The sequence below is a fragment of the Ambystoma mexicanum genome, chromosome 6q, assembly GCF_040938575.1.
Source record: "Ambystoma mexicanum isolate Mex_15411 chromosome 6q, UKY_AmexF1_1, whole genome shotgun sequence".
In the NCBI taxonomy this organism is placed as follows: domain Eukaryota; kingdom Metazoa; phylum Chordata; class Amphibia; order Caudata; family Ambystomatidae; genus Ambystoma; species Ambystoma mexicanum.
The window spans coordinates 185,283,225-185,301,022 of NC_090937.1; the positions used below are offsets into that span (position 1 = coordinate 185,283,225).

Genomic DNA, 17,798 nt, shown 5'->3' on the forward strand with positions numbered 1-17,798 from the left:
CTGCTGCCATGATAATGGTAAAGGGACTAAATCTCTTTTCGGATGATTTTGGCCATGGAAAACATGTTTAAAAATGGCGGCCATTTTGTGACTTTTTATTTCCTCCAGAGCAGGCAGTGAATGCACAACAGCACCCAGGAAAGATTGATCCAAGATCTAAGTGGTTTGGTCTTCTGCGGCACAGAGACCCCAGAGTGATGAGCTACAGTTAAAACTGACCAATTGATTACACTCACTTGCTGATAATCCTGGACCAGTGTTAATACATTGATTGCACCACGCCACTGATAATATTGAGATACTGATAATACCGAGCCACTTTCGAGAGACTGACAATCCTTGACCACTGATTATCCCTGGAACAAGGAAAAGCATAGTTTCTGATTTTGGCAGCTAATGTGGAAATTCAGTTTTGATTGTGAAAATATTAACTATTGATTGTCCTTCTATGGGTGTAGCCAAAACCAATGTTTCTTCATCTTCCAAAGGTGTCCTTTCTCTCATCTAATTCCAGTTTTTTTCTTTTCTCTTCCTTTCTCCTATACAATTCCCTTCTGCTCCATGCGTTTAGCTTTACAATTGCTATCTACTACTACCGCATAACGCACTGATTATTTCGTTTACTTGGTTTATAAACAAATATCCTCGTTCTACCTTGGTGCTTTAATTGTGTCATGGGAATCATATACTTGATCACCCTCAGACATTATATCTGCATTTCCTATCAAATTGTATGCATGTTACTTTATGAGATGTTTATAGTTAATTGCAATGGGTATTTACTTGGATTCTAATTTAAATGATCAATAGAAATTTTCTGGAAAACCTGTTGATTGTTGTCTTGGTAGTTCAGCATGCTAAGTACTTGTTGTAGAGGTTTTTTGTGAACTGCATAATGGAGATTTGAATGCTGTGCAGGTTTGGCTCAGCCTTTTAGTCATCACCAGTTAATAAATAAGTTCCAGTGAGATGGGTGTCAAAAGATATCTTAGTTTGTTGCATGGACTATTTCAATGGTCATGTTATTATTTTTTATAACATTCTTAATGACTTGGTAGTAGGGGGCAGTCCCAAGCTAGTGCAGGCTCAAATTGTGAGATATTTTTAGTGAACCCTGCAAGGTTTTAGAAACATACTCAAAAACAAAGAGGTGATGGCTGGAAGGTTTAGACTGAATCTTAACCCCTGGCATTGCTCTGGGCAGCCCTCCAGACCATCGTTCTTCGCCTGCCAAGCCATTACAGAAGGGGAAAGACTGTATGCAAATCATGCTTGGTCCCACCCCAAAAGGGGCAGTCCAGCCCGAACTGCTAGGTCACATCCCTTATAACATTCTTAATGGCGTGTTAGTAGGGGGCAGTCTCACGCTAATGCAGGCTCAAATATTTTTAGTGAACCCTGCATGGTTTTAGAAACGTACGACGTACCCAACACAACCTATTTTGAAAATTGCACCATGTGATCAGATTTACAAGCAGTATGTCCAAATCCTTGCACTAAACGTATCTACAATTATATTCATACACTATTGAACTAGCCCAGACGTCCTTTCAATTTGATTCCAATTTTGTTGCCAAAATCTAATCTGTTATTACAGTAGAGGAGGCCAGAAGGGCTTGAAAGTGACAGTGTTCGTCCATCTTTGCATAACAATTCAGAGGGGAAATATGGTCTGGTTTATACAGACGGAACCTTGCTGGTTAGATGGTCACGAATGTAACTGGCAGTTGCTATGCGGAGCCTCCAGGTCATCGTTGTTCTGTCTGCCCTGCATGCGACGGGCTGTATAAACCATATGACGTATGAATGCTGCCCACATCATTCTAGGACTAAGGTTGGTCCCTTTGCTGCACCGAGGGGGTGGCGCCGATCACGTATTCTGTGCTGCGCCAATGGCCAGGCTGGCAGTCTGCTATGACACTGTAAAGAGTCGGGGCACTACATTCATCAGAGGCTTGAAATCATCTCTGTTAATGGACCCCCCTCAAGGTTCTGGAGCCTGGAAGCCCCCCAGTAATCTGGCAGTGGATGTCACGCGCCAGCTCCCATCTCTTGTCTTGCTTTCCAATTTAAACATCTTTATTGGTGAATTTACACAACAAACAACAGAAGCACGCATGCCTGTTCTCCGTTTTTTTTAATTTAATTACTTGAAAATGAATATCAAATATCACCCTTGACAATATTTCAAGTTAATGTTGATTATATGATTTTCTGTCTTTCTCTAGTTTTGTTGCGCCCATTAACACTGCTGTGCTGGGCACAATTGGGGAAGAAAAAAACCGGTAAAACAACACATTTCAACGTCCACTAGGTTTGTTTACCTATAGTTTTGTATTTCTACAGCCCGCTTTGCTATTATTCCAGGGCATTCATGCAGCTGACGATATATAAATGCACAGTTATTTTGGAAAATCCGCTCCCTTCTACAAGAATGTCTGTATTTCTGAATGAATGCTACCAAATCCTCTCCGCTCCCAATCTGGAACCTTTAAAGTCCGAATCCGCTGCTGGGGTTTCCCAGAGTATCATGGCTTCGTTATTTCACTCACTCAAGCAACCATCCGAAGCAGCTAAAGGAAACTGGCCAACATCCACCAATCGCAGTTATGTAGCTTGGAATTAACAGACACATTGCATGAAAAAAAGCGGTGCCGTTTTTTCAAAAATTGCTCGATAGAAACATTTCTAAAGACGAGTAAAATGGAAGTTCCGGCGTTGCCTTATATCAACAATGGCATCCATTGAGGCTCATGGCTCTGCTGTGCGGCAAAAGGGTCCCCTTGCTTGGGATGTCTGGAAATTCCCCTACGTCACCAGGCACGAGCACGCTCTTTCTGGACGCAGTATAAATGAGCAGGCCTTGGCAGCTGGAAGAGCATAAACTCTCAGCGACCATAGGAACTAACTTCACCAAGGCCTACAAGATAGAGTAAGCAGGAAGGAAGCGCTCCAGTAACCATGGCAACCGAAGGAAAATGCATGCTTGCTATTCTGGCCATTTGTCTTCTGTCTGCCTGCGTGACTGAAGGTAAGCTTAACAGTAGCCAATTCGATAATTCTAACAATATTAATGACATCCTGCTCCGTCCGCTATTGGTTTCATATTTGCACCTTTTGATTGGCACATCTATACGGTCATTCTTACCAAATTACCTTTGTCATAAATACGTGGTAACTCATCCCATAGATTAATAAAAAATGTAAAAAACTTAAAGGCGCATCAGTTTACTAACATTCAGCGTTGGACATTTGGTACATTTCCACAGCAAGAAAAGTTTAAGACACATCTTTGTGGCGTTGTGCCTGAGGACTCTGTGAAAAGTAAAAAGTATTTTATTTTTATTTATTTATTTTATTGTGCATTTGTAAGGGGCTTTACACAGCAGAATTGTGTTTCAAAGCGCCAGAAGCCTAACGGGAAGGGAACAGGAGAAATAATAACAGTAAATATGCAGTCGTGGTCCTACTCGGCCTTGTGGCATTCGGAAGTGCAGGGCATTGAGGAGAAGTTCAGAGGATGGGGATGGAAAGGGAAGCAGAGCAGTGGACAAGCACTACAGGGGAGCCAGAGAGGGAAGTGCTAAGGGGAGCCAGGAGGAGAACCGCAGGCTAAGTGCTAGTACAGGCGACTCTCAAGGATGGGATGTGGATCCGCCAAGGAGGGGCCCACAAGGGCAGTGCAGTGGGGGGAGGGGTGCTGGAATTGATTGGGGAGAACAGGCGGGCATCCTGTGAGGCGCATGAGGATCAGGCCACCGGTCGCAACAGCAGTGGGGAGATTAGCTGGGAAGAGAGGGATGGAATGAGGTAGAGAAGAGCAGAGATTTCAGCAGTTTCTGGAATTTCAAGAGGCCCGGGTCAAGTTTGAGATGGGCAGGGAGGCTGTTCCAGAGGGAGGCACCAGCTGTGGAGAGAGACCTGCCCTCCCTGTCTGCTTGGAGAAGCATTCAGAGTGTTGGAGTTAGAGGAGTGTAGGGCTCTAGCTGGGGAGTATTTAGTGAGGGAAAGTGGAAGATAGCGTAGTCCCAGGCCCCAGAAGGCATTGTGGATGATGCAGAGGGTCTTACTTTTCCTCCTATCAACCACCTCAGGCCAGTGGAGAGATAGTAGGGCTGGAGAGATATAGTCCCTGAGCTTGAGGACAAGGATATTTGACATTTTCTGTTAAACAAAATCCAAGATTTGATACCTTTCATTGGAATAACTGAAAACATCACACTGAGATGTTAGATGCATAAGCTTTCCAAATAACAGAGAGTTCATCAGAAAGTGGTCACAAGATAAATCAGAAATGAAGAAATTCATACACAGAGCGGGTCAGATCTTTTACATAGAAAGGAAAAACAAGACATTCTCCAACTTTAAACTCCATTAGCTGCAGGAAGAAGTATGCAAGGAATTCAGTTCTGCACGACCTCTTTATCTACAGGGCAATACAATTGGGAAGAAACAGACAAGAGCTTCCTATGCCAGTGCATGTAAATTACATTTCAAGCAGAGCCATGTTATTGACTGAATGTTTTGCATGTAATGTGTAATGTGTCCAAACATTTAAGCACAATGAGTTCTGTATGTGGAACCTAGTATGAAAAAACAGCAATGTTGTAAAACGAATACAAAATGCAGGCTTCAAAAGGCACTCATCTTGAGTTAGACGGATTTGCTTTTTCACACCTTCACTGCACAGTCTAAAGGGCTTCACAGGCACAGTGGGCTTATGTTTCCAAGGTTTCAACCAGCCTCCGTTTTTTTCCAACTACAATCTGTATTCACATCTTCCTGGCAGACACAGCCTAATAATTGCCTGCAGTGATTATAATGCCCAACCGGGCTAATAACAGAATGCTGCACCAGTCTGTTGAGATTAAAACATCATCAGAGGCTAGTGCATGTTTTTACAACCTCCGCGCTGTCGCAGGAACATACAGTAGATCAACTAGAGTGATTGAGGCTTACTTCTATGCATGAGGTGAAATAATACAGGACTATGCCCTACGTTTTCAAGGTGCGATACCCACATTTATCGTAGTTGTGGCTCATGTTTAACAATGCCTTAGTGACTTCCATACAAAGTATCAAATATAAAATGATGTTGCCACCGTTAGAATGGTGAAATGCCCACATTTGGCTGAGGGTGCCTCTTGCTCGATAATGAGAACCAATCATGTGTACTCAGACATCCAAAGTTGCCATACATGCTGCATGTGTTCTTACTTACTCTGGGTTCTGCAACATTGCGTCCAACAGGTGGTAATGGCAGTTTATCTTCGAAGAATTGTACACATCAAAGTTATTATACAGGCTTTTGAAATGGACACTGTGGTCGTGCGCAGTAGGAAACAACCGTAAACTCATTATAGCCCGGTGATCTTAAAATCGCTGCATTTTTTATTTTCATGGAAATTGACCCTTGTTTTTTTTTTCAGGCATGTCATTGGGAAGGATGGGAACGGAGCTGCGGTGCCAGTGTATAAAGACGGAATCCAGGATCATCCACCCCAAGCACATTCAAACTGTGGAAATGATCAAAAGTGGGGCCCACTGCTCGAATGTGGAAGTTATGTAAGTACTGCCAGAGGCGCCATTTTCCTGCTGCTCTGTTATTAGTCCCTAGTGATGCGGAATCAAAGCACATTCAGATAGATGATTGTACCTGAATATGATGACGATCTCTATCTTACTTCTGTCAGGGTCTCTAGGTAAGTGACATCTTGCCTACTTCGGTCTCTCTTCAAGGAAGGCCAAATTCTAGAGTGAATGCATTGTTCGGTGCTGGGAGTTGACCTTGTAACTTGTATTGCTGGGAAATCTGTACCCACACATGTATGCGTTTATACAAACGCAGTGCTTCCGCACTGCCAGAGGTTCCTGGGCCAGAGGTTTAGTGGCCCAGGATCCCCCAGCGTGGCCTGCTCATGTGCCTCTTACAGAAAAACATCCAGTCCGTAAAGCAAATGAGTGAGTTGAGAGGGACATGGGGCGGCTCAAAATGTGTTTCTTGCATTTACAGAAAAAATCCAATCCTTTATACTAAATAGATCAGTTGTGAGGGACCCTCAGTTCCTCAAATGTGTCTCTTATATGTACAAAAGAAATCAAGTCCTGTATAACAAATGCGCAGAGTGAGCATGTTCTTGTAATGGCCTGCACAACTGGACCTGTCAGTTTTGAATAAACATTTTTATGTAAATTCAATTCTCTGCCTTGGTATTAGAGCTTCACATTCAGCACCTTTATTTACCTGTAATTCACAATGAAAGTTATTAATGTAAGGGAAACTACACCACGATCCAGTAAAAGGAGGTTTACGAAAGTCTCTCTTCTCTTTCCATTAAACAGTGCCACTCTGAAGTCTGGGCAGGCTGTGTGCTTAGATCCTTCTGCAAAGTGGGTCGAGAGAATTATCAAAAGGATACTGGAAAGGTAAGCTACAGCTATTTATTTCAAATGTATTTAGGTGTATCATATGGCATGGAGGACTAAATTCAGCAATGTTTCTTAATGTATTTGTATCCCAAACCAGGCTGTTTTCCAAAAGTTTCCAGTGACACCCTTCATATTATTATTATTATCATTATTATTACTAGGGTATTTATTGAGCACAGACCCAGCTTTGGGAAACAACAGTGTTTTACGGTGTTCTATATGATTTCATCGAGGCGATTTGGTGGAATTCAAATCCATTTTTTTTTCTTTTAAGCCATTTTTGCCACAAATCTATGTGGGGGGAGACCCTTTCCCTTAATTATTACCCTTACCCACCACCCACATATATTTGCAACCAAATTCGCCCCAAAAAATGTAATGGATTTGGACTCGACCAAATATCCTACAACGAAACCTCCCTATCCCTTTTACAGTCATAGGGGGAAGGACACAGTGTAGGAAGCAGAAATACAAAGGAGTGGGGAAGGAAATGGCAGGCAGTTTGGTAGCAAGGGATATACAAACCCCATGAGAATAAATAGTGGGGAGCAGATCACCCAGTCAGAGGTAGGGTGGGGACCGGAGGGGGTTTGGACCTGAGTGTTAGGGATGAGCCATTTCTTAAAGAGTAGGGTCTTGAGCTCCACTTGCCCCACTAGATAAGGTGAGTGTTGTGAAGAACGCACCACTTAAGGCATCTGCCATCTCAGTGGTGAAACTGAGCAAGAAAACTGGAACCAACAGTGTCTCTGCTTCCAGGAGCTGGAATGGAAGATTCTACACCAATCACTGCTTTTTCCTACCTTCCTCTTTTCCCAGTTAGCCCCTCTCTTGGGCATAGGGAGCATTGCAAGGGGGGGACGCAGAAACACAGTGTATGTTTTCCTTTAGTTAAAAAAATCCATGTTTTGGACTAACTAAAACTATTATGCTGAGATGGTAGTTGCATAATCTCTCGAAGTCCAGGAGACCGCTTTATCAGATGAGGATGAGATGATAAATCCCTTCCCTGCACATTTAGTGAAGGAAAAACACTATCGGAAAGGCATTTGAAAGAGTAAAGACTGGGAAAACCCCAGAAGTTTCATCTTGGATATACCCACACTGCAACAGGTGCAAGGTGCACAGGCATAATGAACATGTGGATCTGACATGGCGTCCCCTGGCCCCCAATCTACAATTGATCCTTTGCATTTCATGATGTTACACTTTCTAGGAAACACGTCCCTCTCCAAGTATTGGTCTGCCAGATTTATTGCACTGCCTTGTGGGATTGCATTTACCCTATTGCCACTGGCTTGCACGTGAGCCTCTTCTCTTTTCAAGAACCAACAACCAATCACAAAGTGCAATGCATTTGGATGACTTCCAAATGAGATGCTGTTTCTTGACCTGAGCGGAATGCATGGTTTCTGATCCACACCACTTTCTTAGGAAAGAATAATTTGTATTGTCATAACTGAATACTGTGTACCTTGGGATCAAAATGTGTGTTAAAAAATGTGGACGGTTTTAAAGTAACTTTTTGATGCCACTGGAATATAATGACATAGGCCCTCATTCCGAGTAGGGCGGTAAGGGACAACGGGCACAGTTAACGAGACCGGTGCCGGTAATCCCTTACTGCCCTAGTACGAGGTCCCTTAGCGGGTCCCTTCCTTAACGCCTGGTCTGACCAGGTGTTAAGGACGGGACCCGTTAAGGGACCTGGGCGCAAATAACGGGCTTGGCCTACGCCGGCCCGTTATTTGCGCCCTCCCCATTCCCATTGAGCACTGTAGGGGCTCAAATTGGAATGGGGAATGGTTTGGTGAATGGGGACTTACCAGTCCCGCCAAGGTCTGACTAGACCGGTAAGTCCCCATTGCACCAAACCGGACACGGTACCGTTATTGGTGGCAGTCATGGCACAAATAGCGCCATGACTACCAACAACCTCGGAATGAGGGCCATAGTGTCAGTCCCCAAAATAATCAGATAGCGCATAATTGGCTCATTTCAGAATTGCTGCAAGCAGGTAAAAAGTGCAGCACATTGATGCATTTCGCTTGCAAACTGTTTGTAGTTCATGTAACCGCAAACTACCTCAACAGTGGTGAGCAGGGCTTAATTTACTGAATGGTGCAATCTCGTTTACACTAAGCGTGCATGCTCACGGCTGCTTGGAATAGCCTACACTTGATTTCCTGAACTGGTCCAATTTCATCGAACGCATTAAAAGTTGTGCTGGAATTTGCAAAATGATTCTGCATTACTTGGATTAAGCACATAATAAGGACAGAGCTGCTGTTGTATTTTAATGATAGCCTGTTCATGTTGGCTGCCCAACTGAATGCATGCAATGAGATATTTACTACTTAATGAATACATCACTGCGTTTGCTGACTTTCGCATTCTATTGGCACATTTTTGACCCGTGCCCACTTCCTTTTCTTGCAGTTCCAGCAAAGGACAATGATAAAGACCCTCCAAGCCAAGAGAGAACCCAGTGGCCTTGTTCTGCCTCGAAGCATCTGTTTTGTGAAAGAAAGCAAGACCTTCAGCAATTCATTGCCAGCAATGACATTAACAAAGTTATTTATTTATACTATTAATATTTAATTATTCATATTTTAAAAATATATTTATACCAATGTAGATCTATGTGGATTGTCTCTATGGATAACAGACCAGTAAATAGAAACACTGCGGCCCAGTGGACTCCAGGACTCTGCTCACCGCCAGTGGAGAGAGCTGGGATCTTTGCCTCCGGTGAGCACCCCCTTAGGAGCAGGGCCTGTACAGGGGGCACTTTGTTGCAGTGCTGGGGCCAAGTAGACAATATCATTCAAAGATGCATGTACATGAATGCATGCAGAGAAATGAGAAACTGTTCTAGAAGCGCCAAGCAGACACCTACCTGTTAGGCCTGGATGCGGGCATCCAGAGCTCCCACCCACTTCCTCACTGCCAGAGAGACATCCTGTCTACCTCATGAAATCACTGTTTCACTTGCACTTTTTTATTTTCAAGTTGTGCCATCGTTTGTTTTATCAACAATTGTGGTTATTTTGTATTAAATGTGTTATATTGTTTCTTTCATACACTGGATGAAAGGTGCACTGTCCAATGGAAACATGTATTGTAATGGGATGCTGTTTGTGGTAGGGTTATTGTATGTTAACGTATATTTATTTATTCATTTGTAATTAAAAAAAACATGTGGTCAGAGTTGTTAAGACATAGTGCTTAATGTTGTGTTTTTGCATATCTGATAAGATAGTGCTGTGAGTTTAAAACTGACCCCAGACATCTGTGCTCAACCTAAAGTCACATGTTTGAATCATGGCAGCACAGACTCAGAACTTCATTCTTAATAGGTTTAGAAATGGATTGCCATTGCATAAAGTTATCGCGCCTATTCCTAATTGGCACCGAGAGAGAGGCACAGACTATTGAGGTGACCAGAAATGTGGGCTGATTCTAGAAGTTACATCCCAGATTCCATTCCCACCGCCTTGGCCTCTCCCACTGTTTGCCATCTTTTTTTGTGTGAGTATCCAGGACTCCATAAACTCGCCTCACCCCAAAGAATCCCTGGGCCCTAAATCTACCACTTCCTCCTCATTAGCATTCCTCCCACTTTCCGTTGCTTTCTCACTTCTTCCCGATACACCCGAGGCACAGTAGTGGAAATAATGAAGGGACTCACTGCCAGCGACCTGCATTATTTCTATCAGCCATTTTTGTTTGTAGTTTTTGAAGGGAAATCTGTTCGCACAGTACGCAAAAGCCAATCACTGATACAACATGACTCTTAGCACCTTGGATTTTTATCCGGGGTGCGAATACAATTATTTGCCACTCTGGGGTGCTTTGCTAGTGGGTAATTGCCCTTATTCCAAGTGAAAGCCCTTGGTTCGCTCAGCCCTGTTGGCTCAGGCTAAAGGGCCATTATTGACCAGCAGGAACACCCCGCCCCCCCGCCCGCTCCCCGCCCCTCCCAGAGACCCCACTACCGCTATTAGCACATGGGACCAGGAGAACAACAATATGCAGCACTTTACAAAAATGTGAGACGCTATTTTTCAGGCTCCAGCTAGAAAAGTCAAGGGCACTCACAGAACCTTTTATCGAAATGATTGTGCTATAGCGTGTATATTATTTCACTCCAATTATAACTGTGCCGCTTCACACTCAAACTTGAATGCACACACAAATATTACCTTTTGGCAATAGGTCACGGCTTTGGGCGTTTTCGTGAGTGTCAGACCTGAAAACAGTGCTGGAAGTCCTTCTTGGTCATTCATCCATCCCTACATCAAATAGCAATGTAAACTAATTGCACGTGAGTATATATATATATATATTGTTGCACATGTGCAGATATAGACATAAGCAACACATATCTGCACCTTAATCTTGTCTATCCTTAAAATGTAGATAAAATGCGCACACACTGCATGTCGCGGATCAAGGACATTTCGTGTTAAATTATGCATCATTTGTATAGTGTCCAATAGACAATACAAAGCCTGGCCTTGAAGCACTTCCGGTTGCATGGGAATTCGCTAGACACGAGTCTTACCATTACACGATAGACTGTACATTACATTGCAGGAAAACAAAGAAGTGCTTTGGCAAAGATGGCTTGTACTGCAACTGTATCCTTGACAGTTTAACTTTGACAGTTTTGGCTGGATTGTACGGTGTGTTTGACCATGCCAATGAATTAGTGATTGCTGGCATGAGAACTGAGTTTGGGTTGTGGAAAACTGGCAGCTATTATTGGGCACTTGTGCTGAAAGATGAAGTGAACAAGATGCGTCCAGATGGGACCAGCTATCCAGAAGCAACCGCCTGCAGCCCAGCACACCGCAGTCATTATTATGACTTCATGGCTCTGAACTCTTGTCTGAGACTGCCGCCACCCAGTGGTCGATGTAGCCTTTGATGCTAGGGGGCAGGTGTCTCCTTTGGGGGCACTAGCATTGCAAAGAATTCATGATCCTTGGTGGCTGGTGAATGTTTTCAGTGAAGGGGAATTAATATTTCCCTGCATTAGCACAATAGCTAGGGAGTAAAAGGAACATCAGGGAGTTTGGAAAGGGGATCCCCCCAAAAACATTTTTTAAATGATGGGTTGAAATGGTGCATTGACACCACAATCTTTAAGAAAAATTAGATGAAAAGCCATTCAATTTACATTTGTTTCTTGAGAATAACAAAGGAAATAATGCAGCTCACCAACAGTATACAGGAGCATTTTACAACATTTTTATGATGCCTGTGTCCAAAATATATTAAATCACACTGATGATGTTGCCCCACAATAGATACCAGTTTTGCAACAGTATATCATGTACATGCTGCTCCAACCACAATCTTTGACAGCATTGACATTGAATCACATTCACGAAGCTTGGCCCATAATGATTGACAGCGTTGCCGCTGTAAATCACTATCCTGAAGCAGCATCCACAATATAAGCCAGCACTGACAATGTAAAATTCTATCTTGAAGCTGTGCCAATACATGCCAGCATTGCCCAGGTAAATAACTTTCATGATACTGCACCCAGATTATGTGTTACAGTGCCACTGTAAATCACTTTAATGAAGCTGTGTCCAAAATATATGCCATTGTTGCCATTGCAGATGACTTTCATGAATCTGCTCTCAAGAAAATATGCCAACATTTTCACTGCATATCACTTTTATGATACTGTGGCCACAGTTTATTCTAGCATTCTCACCTTTAATCAATCACTTTGATGCGACATAAATAACATATGCCGGCATGTCTACTGCTAATAACTTTCATGCTGTGGCCTGCTTCTCCTGTCAAACAATCACGTGAACACATCGAGCTTCAGCCTACACACACACACCCCCACACACACTATATTGTATCATATGTGCCACAAACAGAAATGAAGACACCATGCACCCATTTCAACTTTCTTAGCATGGAGGTTGTCAGGTTGAGTGCCCTCTGAAACGTAATTCAAACATGCTCTGGTCCTGAGCTCAGTGGAAAGATGGGACCTTTGCACATCAGTGCATCGGACATCATTTGGCAGGCATTCAGTTGATTGGCACAAGGCCCAGTATCCTTGGTCATTTTTACCAGATACTTGTTAGACTTGACCCAATGAAGTGCCACAGATACAGGAAAGTGAAGCTAAGCATGCTGACAGTGAAGAAGAGGGGGTTGGGAGAGGGAGATCGGATGAACAGCCTAGTAATGTAACACTGTGATTTCGAATTTTCGTTTTTTTCTCTGGTCCCCTTATTAGGTACACTTCTTTGCCAGAGCTCCTTGGAAAGCTTTGTTCCAGAGCTAACTAATGATAGCATGAAGAAAGCAGCTAAACAGTATTTATCTATCTTTCAGGGCTGTCCTTCCAGAGATAGAGAGGACTGTCAGGGATTAGCATATGTACAAAGTATGATATGTCTCACAGTGTATCTCCTGGAGCAAGAAGGAACCACATCAACCATCAACAGCTATTTGCACAACAAAAGGGGAAGAAAGATAGAATGGTCTGGCTTTCTGGATCAAGGGGTTGGGGGGGGGTGAAAGATGTGCACCCTAATATTTACACATTTACACAATTTAGTATGATTTCTGGTATGAGTGTCAAAAAGTGAGCGTGCATACTTTTGAAGCTAGTGCCAAAAGCTCAGAAAAGATCTATGCTTTTGTGGCTTCTTTTGGTTACCTGCTGGAATGTACAGCATAGAAGAAGTAGCAGTTATAGTCTGTCATGCAGATTTTTACATTTACTTTTATTTCCTTAAACTAGGCAGGTACGGCCAAAACAAACAAAGGGAGACAAAAAACCTCCTAAACTCAGTTTCCCCTTGTATAGCCAACCCCACACCCTCCCTCTTGCAGATCCCAACCCCACTCTGCCAGACCCCATTACTTCCACTATCAGATCCAGCCCCTGCCAGAATGCCTATGTCCCCACACCATTTTACAGACTCCACACTGATCCATTACCCCTCCACCCCCAGTAACAAAAGGCCGAACAAACGTCCTCTCGTCACACTCCTTTCCTTCACTAGGGGCCTGCTGGCCTTTGCCCTGTGTGTACCAAAACCCCACCCAGCACCTGCCAGATGCCCCAGCAGACACCCCCTACATTCTTCTCCCCACACTCAATTTTCCCCACTACATGCCCACCATTTTTCTCCACCCACATGCCATTCACCCCCACATCAGCGCAGTCTCCTTCTAATTGACTCCCCAAGCTCATGCAACCCCTGCCACACCATTCCACTTAGAAATCACTCGCCTGACTCTTCCAACTACACAATTCCCCAACCGAACTCGATTTCCGTCACTCCTGATCTCCTCCAAAAAATAGCCCCCCTTACTATAAACTCAAAATGACTCCAATGTACTACTCCCCACCTACAGACCACCAAACACAATCACTTCTTCCTCCAAACTCTCGATCCCACGCATATTAGAAATTATTGGAAGTATTCATTATCATCAATTACGGCATGTCTCATTAAATCCTGTGAAGCACAGATACCGAACTGTGTTTTGAGCCTGTGTTTTCAAGCCTTGAATTTACCCACTGTACTGCTGTGAGGAAAGGGTGAAGACAATCAGACTTTTATTTTAATTTTTCTATTAATTAATAAAATGATGTGGGTAATTCCATCACAAAAAGGGTGATCTGCTAACCAGATGTCCCTTCCATAAGCTCCATGCCAAAAACATAGTGTACATCTGTGCCCTGACACGACAGTCTCATGCTCTGCAGTGCCTGCTATCTAGTGCCATAGAGCAGGTTCAGAGGGAACAGGTGTTCTTTTGACAGCTGTGCTGTAACAGCCAAGTCACTTCAATGCAGAGATTGCATTTAAAGTCTGCATCTGTGATCCAAGACCACATTGTCATGAGTAATTAGTATTCTGGTGGCAGTTTAATCTTTAAACATAAAGCCACACCTTGGGTTCAGCATGGTGGACAGTAATCCGCACAACTATAAGAAAGCCACATCAGGTTGATATCATGCATGTGTCAGAGATGTGAGCCCCGGCCAGCTGTGGAAGTATTGTGTGTATTCTGGTTAGACTACCTGACCCTGGAAGCCTACAGAGCAGGAGACTGAATCACTGTGCCTCTCCATTGATTCTTTGTGAGGTCTGGTAACACCTCTCCCCATCAGTACAAACCTGAGCAGGACCAGTGTTGGGAAACAGGATTCAAAGGGCATACCAATTCAAAAAGGACTAGCCTCACACCAATGTGCTGCACACTAAAAGAACATTCGATGCTACGGAGAAGGGAAGGGGCGAGGTTAGTGTAGACAGGGGGAGATTGGCACCATCTTGTGTCTGTCTATAGCTCTCTTTTATTCCTGCCTCCTCCACTTCCTTTAGCACAAAGAGCTTTGGGTAAGATGTCAGAAGGCAAAGAACACTTGACTCCAGGACAGGAATGGAGCCCTTAACGACAGGCTCTGCAGATACTACATAGGGTTTTGTTAAAATTTATATTTTTTTATTATTAAGGGCTGCATCTGCACACATAACACACCCTGCAGTGTGTATGCATCCTCACGGCAGAGTGTGACTGCTAGACATTTCTTAAATATCTTTAATGACAAAGGAAACGGCTGTGCTGTAGTAATTAATTGAAGACTTTGCAACTTGCAAAGCTGGGTTCTTTTCCCAACTCTGGTGCTATCTCATCAGATGTACCATTATGTTCCTAATTGTGCAGCGGTCACCTCTCGTGGGACCGATTAGGACAGGATAGTGTGTGATCGGGGAGGCACCAGCCAAAAGGAAATATGGTTGGGTGAGTGGTTTGGGGGAAGTGTGAGGTGTTGAGTCTGGTAATGGGCAGGAATTTATTGGGGTTATGGAATTCATTGCAGGGGATCTGGGAGAGGACAGGGATGAATTAATCGAGGGAAGAGTTTGGTGGCTTGTCTGGTAGGGTAAGCATGAATATTTAATGGAAAGTGTGATGGGTAAGTCTGATCAGGGAGGAGGAGTAATGGGAGAGGGGAAAGTATGGGTCATCTCTCAAAGTGCCATACATGCATGGCCACATGCTGAGGGACAGGGGCAATTGGAGGGAATAGCGTCATGTTTTGATAATATATTGTCTGAGAGTGCAGCCACTGCACAGCTGATGGGGCTACATGTGTCACATGACGGTCACCACATAAGACTGTGATACTACTTGCTGCTTGTATAGTGCTTAATGCTACAGTAAGGCCACCTCACAGCACCGAGGGGGTGAGGAGAAGTAATGTAGTCTTTGAGGCTGAAAGCCAAAAATGTAAACACTAGTGCACCCAAGGGTCTGCACTACAGGGCCACTCGGCCATGAACAGATTACTTGGCGACCCTTAAAACACTTCCATATTAGGGTGCCATTCAGTATTCAGGTTCTTTGCTGAGAAAACAGCCCTGCTGCGCAAGCAGTCATTGAGCCCCTGCCAGCAAGCTTGTGATAATCCCACACGCATTGTGAAGACTGGACCCTTCTTAGGGGGTTGCTGGGCTCCTCTGGGAATAATCTGCATATATACTATCCCTTTCCAACCACTTCCCTGAGGTGCAGTTACCTAGTTAGGTTCACATGCTGCAGTAGGGCGAACCTAGATAGATTTGAGAAAACAGCTACATTTACTGGGCAAGCTGCGCTTTCTACAAAACTGAAATGGAGCAGCAAAATGGTGGGAGGAAGTGGGCGGGGCCCAAATTCCATGCAGCAAACCTACTGGGCCATGGTTGGAAAATAGGCAGATGCATTTGAGGGGTTGTGATTTATTCCATGGCATTTCTGGGAATGGACTGTGTTTGGCAGCATTTCCAAATATGCTGGAAACCTGCAAGAAAGTGTTCAGGCCAAAAGTGCAGAGCATGTGTGGCCTGAATAACAAGTTGCAGTGGAGAATTATACATAGGATATTCTTTAGTGACAGGAGAATCTCACAACTGGGTCGCTTTTCATAGGCTGATATGGAATGGGAAAGTCTGATTACCAAAATAGGAATTTGATGGGGAATCCTGGTGGTGGACATATGGAATCTGCTTCAACAATACTCTTTTTGTAGACGTAAAGGAAATCCTCCAGACTCATGGCTGTGCTTGGATGAATTCGATCCTTGAAAGAAGCATGGCGATTTTAGATGCTATCGATTGCACATTTGAAGATTTGGTGCATATTCCTGTTTGGGTTAAATTATCACTGTATAATTCTGACTGGATAAGAACCTCTGATGCTTTACACTCATTTCGCTCTTTGAGCCAACTGCACACTGATCATAAATTGGGTTTTACTGCGCCCTTTTTATGTATCTACCCTGATAGGTTTTAATACTCACAAAACAGATTCTTGCAAGATGTGACCAGATCCCAAAGAAACATGTTATGTGTTGATTTTGTAATTTGGAGGGTTCTTGTGAAACCATGCGGCACTGTTTGACTGAGTGTAAACCTCTGTTGGGCAATTTATATTTTGAGAGATTCTTACCCTTAAATCCATCTGTGCACATGGAACAATTCTGGAACATATGCCTAGCTGGGAGGACAACCTCCGTAGTATTGGCTGTAGTGGGATTTATAAGATCTCTCGACCAGGCAGCAAATTTCCTTTCAAACGACTTATCATTTTATTGCAGATCCTGACGAATTGCGATGAATCATGTTCTTGTATATGGTATGGCCCTTTCCTTTAGAGTTGATGTTTAACTAATATTTATATGTGGTGATGTCTAGATTGTATTAGTAGTTTGCCCATAAAGAAGGAAAGATGAAAGAATTACTTATATATGCTGATTTTATAGTTGTATTGTGAGATGAAACAAATGTTGACATGTGTTTTGTATTCTCTTGATTCTCGGTTTTAATCGAACATTTTCTTAAAGTTGTATTATGTGTTTTATTAAAGGTTGAATGCTTTTTAACCAATACATAAAATAAAATACTATACAGCACATTGTACAATTTGTTTTTACCTAGTTACATTACATGAAGTATATTTACAATTTAAATCGCAGGATTGTAAAGTAGATTGTCCAAAGAAAAACAATTCTGCTCACCTAGTGTAGTTGCAAAGTGTGTTTGAAAGAAGAAATTGTCCCATGTGGGAATGTATGTTGCACTGCAATGTCATGTCATGCTATGTTATGTTTTTACAATGTATACAGCACAACACAGTATAAAAGCATGAGAATTTCAATGTGTGCTTTTTAAATCTTGCTTTTCAAGGCTGCTTCGCTCATTGTCTTTTCATCCATGCAAATGTTTCTTCTTTTTCAAAGCATACCCTGTTTTAATTTTTTGCTATTTTTTTGTTATTAATATGCTTTCGTAATGCATCGAATTACCACCAAAGTAGCATCAAAG

General features: G+C 43.1%; 1 protein-coding gene across 1 annotated transcript; it reads left to right on the plus strand.

The window, feature by feature from the left end:
* Window positions 1–2,905: 2,905 nt before the first annotated feature.
* LOC138515486 (interleukin-8-like) lies at window positions 2,906–9,588 on the plus strand. The gene is made up of 4 exons (XM_069630307.1): window positions 2,906–3,031; window positions 5,430–5,565; window positions 6,343–6,426; window positions 8,869–9,588. The coding sequence occupies exons 1-4, from the start codon at window positions 2,962–2,964 to the stop codon at window positions 8,885–8,887; spliced, it is 309 nt and encodes a 102-aa protein (XP_069486408.1). The 5' UTR covers window positions 2,906–2,961; the 3' UTR covers window positions 8,888–9,588.
* The last annotated feature ends 8,210 nt before the right edge of the window (window positions 9,589–17,798 follow it).